Here is a 6,073-nt window from a genome sequence, read left to right as displayed (position 1 = left end):
CACACACACACACACACACACACACACACACACACACACACACACACAGATTGCCTAAAACACACTGCGGGCTAATGGTATGCATGGACTAACAGTATGCACTGATCACAGGAACGGTAAGGAAGAACGGTGAGAGAGAGAGAGAAACGAGGGCTCTGGGAGAGCTCTTGACTCTTCTCCTCACTACTGCTGTTTGGTCAGTGCTGCTAGGCAACAGAGCTGCTCTTGTAGGTAGAGAGGCACATGAAGAGTCATCAGTTCTGCCTGCAGCACAGAGAACCAACACACACACACACATAGATATACACACACACACACAGAATCATGTGCCAATCCCAGGTGACAAGAGCTGCAAGTCTGGTGTTCAGTAACAAGCCCACTCCAGTGTGTGTGTGTGTGTGTGTGTGTGTGTGTGCGCGCATGCATGCCCGTACACATGCTTCTGCCATGACTCACTCAAATCAAGGACACGCAACATAACGCTGCATCATAAACGGACTAACTCGACACAAACGCAACCGTTAGTTTCATGTGGAGAGAGCAGAGAGTCTAGGTTCTGCTGGGTCCAGGTTACTGAGCCATGGACCGATCCCACAGTCAAACAGCAGTACGCTCTGCTCAAAAACTATCACATTATTATAATAATCAATATTATGAAAATGAATTTATATCTGTAGTCAAATTAGTTGATTATCTTTTACGTTCAGAACTATCGATCAAGCACACTTAAAAAGATTACGAGTCTTCATGTTTTTAGCAAAGTGACAAAAAGCTGATGATTACGGAGGTCAAGAAACTGAGTTAAATTTAGTCTTGGGTGTGGAACGTCCTATCACTTCTGCTTTTATTTCACATCATCATAAAAAAAACCCTGTTCACAGTAAAAGGCTGCGTTCAGAAACATCTGCAGCATCCTGCAGCCACGAACAGCTAAAGATCCCACATCCTGGACATGCAGTGCACACAAAACATCAACAATTCTGATGAAGGTGAAGAAGAAGAAAAAAAAGGGTCGTACTTACTACAAAACTACTGTTAACTTTTTCTAAAATGCGTTTTTCGTTTAGTGCCATTGCTTCACCTTTTCTTTTCTTCACTCGTTTCTTTTCCAGCTTTTTACAGGCGTACATTTTACCGGTGGCACGTACTTGGCAGGCACAAACCTAAAAAACAACAACAAAGAAACGTGATCAGATTAGAAACACTACAGATACTTTAAATCAACAACAAATGAAAGTCAAGACAATAAGAAACAGATTTCCACACGCAACATGAAATTTGGTAGGAATATAGACGTGGCTGACCCACACTGCACTAGCAAACAGTTTTGCGATAGGCCTTATATTTCAAGTGGGGGCGCTATTTGAAAAGCTGGTGTCTGGACACACAAAAGTTCTTACATCTCCAAAACTATTCAGCATAGGAACTTCAGATTTTTGACATCCTTATGTGTTTCCATGCAGCTGCCACTAAGCAGTAGGCCAAATAATCAAAACACATGACTGAAACATGTTATTTCAAGCCTGTACATCCATAAACATGATCAGATCCTAATGACATTTGTCACAAATGTTGTCCTATCTGACCTACACTGACTGAGAGTCCAACAACCCCATGTGCATGTTCATGAACTCCACTCATAATGGTGTCTGTGTTATTTCTATATTTGTCAAGCATCTACAGTACAGTTTCCTGGAGAGGTTAGCACATGTGACATCATGCAAGTGACTTCTCATGTAAATACCAGAACATCTTCAACAACCACAACCCACTTGTGAGTTCTGGTGCATGGGTTCTAGTTATTATTGTTGATTGTATTTTTTATGTGACTACAGCTGCACTGTTTGTGCTATTTTAGCCATTTATATCTTAAAAGCCTGCTATGATTTTTTTTTTATAATTTTGAACATATTTTTTCTATAAAAATATAACAAATCTTTTAAATTCAATTAAAACATTGTCCTCTTCGAAATATATTTTATTATGCATGCACTATTTTTGTCCAAATGATAAAGCTTTTAGCTCGGTTTTAGCTAATTTGAACTTTTACCCATCATTCTGCCCCTTTCACCTTTTAGCTAATTTTTTTTGCTACAGAACTGATAGTTTTAGCTTTTTGCTTTCATTTACTATTAGCTAATAATTTTAGCTATAGGCTTTTGCAACATTTAGCTTATGGCTACCAATGGTGGGCACTAGTCCCCTAAAGCGCAAATCTGCTAATTGTGGACCTAAATTTCTCTTTTGCGCTTTAGGGGATTTACTACCGTAATTTCATAAAATGATGTGCAGATTTGCACTTTCTAAATTTAGAATCGAGCAGCGCTAATCACAACTAACGTTTCACACGCAAACGTCAATTTCATCTAAAGCAAAGCTAAATAGCCGTCTACTCTCACTATTTTCTGTAGCCACATAATTCATTATAACTTCGTCATCATTTTCTTGAACAGTGGAGGGAACTGCCGACTCTCCTTAACACAGTGACACTCCGCTGTGAGGAAACAGCGACTCCTCAGTCAGCATTGTGTTCACAGAGCTTTATACTCTGACTTCTGACTCCTCTCCGTGTCGGTTTCCACTGAGACTGTAGTGTTCCCACAATTCTTTGCGTGGCAGGAGGAAAACAATTTCTTCACTGGGTGACCATCTACCTGCAGTTCACACTCAGCTGTGCATATTGTCCTACCTCCTCTCTGAGGAACACCGCAGCAATAAATAAATAAATAAGTAAATAAATAAATAAATAAATCTGTAGTAATCCAGTAAGTAAATCTGTTAAAGAAAAATGATCTTACCACTAGATGGTAGTGAAGTGTTGACTTTTCTCTTACCTGAATGTTATCTGGTAAAAGGAGATTATGTTTCGCTGAATATTAGCTTCTGCTATGTTTTATTGAATGTGTGCTTTTGAACTTGCGGACCTAAATAAAATGACTAGCGCTTTAGAAATTGCGGAACTAAAATTTAAATTAGTGCTGCCCACCACTGGTGGCTACCATTTCACATGTAGCTACTGTTCTATCTTGCGTTTCGGTACTTTTTGTTTTTTTAGCTTTAATTTTAGCTTTAGCTACTTCTCAAGTACTGTTAGCACCTAACTTGCCTTTTTCTACTTTTAGCTTTTAACTAGCCATTTGCTGCTTTTAGCATCTAGCTATCATTTGTCCACTTTTAGCTTTTAAGTATTTTTTTTGCTGCTCTATACATTCAGCTAACCTTTAGCTACCTTGAGTTTTTTTTAGTTAGTATTGTGCTCTTTGCCAGTGTTCTTCTTTTAGCTTTATCAGCTTGATTTTAGCTGCTTCAGTCACATTTTTGCAGTCAAATGTTTTTTCGCTAGCGAGAGCTATGTTTCTTAGACTTACCTCGCCAAATCCACCTTTTCCTAGTACTCTGTAATGCCTGAAGGTATTTTTGGTTACTGGTTGCCTGAAGAGATGAAATAAAGAATAAAAAAAGAGAAAACAGGAGAGAAAAATGTTAATGGAGACAAAAAACCCAGACCTAACTTATTATAGCTGATGTCATTTTCAGACGCCACATGGTTTTGCAGACAGAGTAATGGTCTAATTTATTATTAATCCACCCTGAAGATTGCTGTTTCCATCAGGCTTTTTTCTTCTTTAGCCATTAAGCAAAGCATCATAAATTATTAACTTCTTACAGACACACTGATTGGCATCAACACCTCTGCGTATTCAAGCAAACATTACTTGTCTACGTCATGTAACATTTAATGTTTGCTATTTACAAATTTTTTTGGCAGATATTGTCAGGGTGAAGGGTGGAATTTAAAGAGACAAAACAGCAATAGAAACACTAACTGCCTATTTTTAAAAAAATGTGAAAATGCAAAGTTCACAAGCATGAGTTTGCCTGCTTTGTTGGCAGCGAGTACACACCTTTCTAACCATTTCCACTGCAGGAAGCGAGAGAAGTACATGGATTCCTGGTAGGAAGAAAATGGAGCTCCACTCAGATAATCACGAACTATTCTGGGGAGGAGGAGAGGAAGAAGGTGATCGTTTTTGATAACAATAACAGAACGCTGCACATCTCACCGGCCTGCGTTCAGACATTAAATCCACTGAATCGGACGTTGCCTACAAATTTGTGTGTTTGTTCATTTGCAGGCTGTGTTCCTGTTCAAAGCTGCTCTCAGTGGGAAAAAAAACTCCGTTGATACACTGAAAAATGCAAAGTGCCTTTGAACATAGCCAAGAAATTCCTTCTTTTTACGAAGGAAAACATCTAATCTCTCTCCACCGGCTGTGCAAATGTGTGTTGGTTGATCTTATCGTCAATATAAACCTAAAAATATGTAACATTCCATCCTTATTTGAAAAAGAAAAGCTGCAGTTATCCAAACAAAGTTTTCTGAGTTTCAGGAAAGCTTCAAGTTTTAGCATCTCCTGGCCTGATGTCAAATATCACTCCGGTGAGAGTTGTCCGAACACGGCTCTGACATGCGTGTGTCATCCACCACAGATGTTTGATCTGCACACCTTTGTCCCTTTAACACCTCCTTATCAAACAGTAATGGGCCAAAGTGTACAGACACAGGTTTGTGTTTTATTGAACACTAAATAATATTACCTGTCTTTATTTTCAGTGCTGCCATTCAATATTTACCAAAAGCCAGGTAGTGGGGGTCTCCAGAATGGTCATGTGGGGGATCCTAAAAATCTTAAAGTGGTACACCAAAACCAAAAGCTTTACAGCCTAAAATATATTTAGTTTCCATTAAATGTGCAACTAAACTCCCTCAGAATGATCTTAATCACAGCCGTGTACTGTTTATGTAAAATGAGAAACTATTACTCTTCTGTCCACAAAATCTAACACCTTTAATACGATTTCCTCATCATGCCACACACAACTGGAAACCAAAGACTGAATATTCCTTTCCTTGACCAAGTTTGACTTCGACACTGAGGAAGACGAGTAAAGCTGCCTGTGGTTACCACCAGCTGCTTCTGGCAAAACGCTCCAGAGCAGAGCTTTTCCACGAGGGGAAAACACCCTCCTGCTGAAAAAAAAAAACTTGTTTATGTCACCATGTGAACTGAATCTCCATTTATGATTATTTTATCTGAGCTCTCTGGACGGGAGTTCAAAGTCAACATTCTTTCACCAGCCTGTGTGTCATTTCTGAATGGAGACGAGAGCAAGAAAAGCCCCGTTACAATGAATGATCGGCACTTTACAATCAAAACAAAATCATCTACAACCTCAATTTCAAAAAGGCTGGAAACCTAAAATGTAAATAAAACATTATGCAATGATGTGCAAATCTTTTAAAACATTTTATTTACAATGGACATATCAAATGTTTAATAAGAAACGGCCATTTTTAAGAAAAAATTGGATTATTTTGGCTTTGAGGGAAGCTACACGGGATAAAGCCAACAAAAAAACTGTAGAAGTAAACAGTGCGAATAAGAAATGTCTGAGGCAGCGTTGGTAAAACTAAACACCTCGAATCACATGCAAAGAAGGGCTTGATGCTCTGCTCCTGCGATGACATAACAGTGTGTTCCACTGCAGCACAAGAATAACCATGAGTGAGCTAATGTGGGAATGCAGCTCTGCCAAAAGTCACGTTTCCACGTGCAGCACCATGCTTTGCAACTAGCGTTCAGTTTCAATGGGAAACAACAGGGAAAAAGAAGTTACAGAGAAAAAGGAAAATGAGCGTGGAAGGAAGGAGTGATGTCCACACTTGGAGAGATATCCTATTCAAAAACATGAGAAGTGCTGTGTAAGGCAGCAACACTTGTCTGTGTTTCTCTGTGCACACTTTGCCTTGCTCCCCTTTACGCTTTGTTTCCATTTGGCCTCACATTTCCCAGAGTTTAAGTTTTTATACTATGGAACAGTCGTTAATGACGATGTCTCGCAGCAACAAGGTCACAGCATCGACTGCTGGCTGGGGCCTTTTTTACGTGCAAATTGCACGTGAGGGTTTTTTCCAGCATACATGTCAAGTTGGACCGATTCTCCGTTTATTACATGGACTTCCCTCCAATTTGCAGTCATGGGACAATCTCACTAGTTTTTTTTTTTTTTT

The 6,073-nt window shown here is 39.2% G+C and overlaps 1 protein-coding gene across 2 annotated transcripts in view; it reads right to left on the bottom strand.

The window, feature by feature from the left end:
• Positions 1 to 6,073, bottom strand: part of grk4 (G protein-coupled receptor kinase 4) — a gene marked incomplete in the record, with an annotated part of 31,975 nt that overhangs the window by 14,030 nt on the left and 11,872 nt on the right. For both annotated transcript variants that reach the window (XM_014018116.1, XM_014018115.1), the window contains 3 exon segments: positions 1,023 to 1,163; positions 3,369 to 3,432; positions 3,906 to 3,998. In XM_014018116.1, coding sequence (XP_013873570.1) covers positions 1,023 to 1,163; positions 3,369 to 3,432; positions 3,906 to 3,998 — 298 coding nt within the window.

This window comes from Austrofundulus limnaeus, unplaced genomic scaffold (genome assembly GCF_001266775.1).
Source record: "Austrofundulus limnaeus strain Quisiro unplaced genomic scaffold, Austrofundulus_limnaeus-1.0 Scaffold183, whole genome shotgun sequence".
In the NCBI taxonomy this organism is placed as follows: domain Eukaryota; kingdom Metazoa; phylum Chordata; class Actinopteri; order Cyprinodontiformes; family Rivulidae; genus Austrofundulus; species Austrofundulus limnaeus.
Note: the sequence above shows the minus strand (reverse complement) of the source record. Positions and strands in the feature narration are given on the sequence as shown.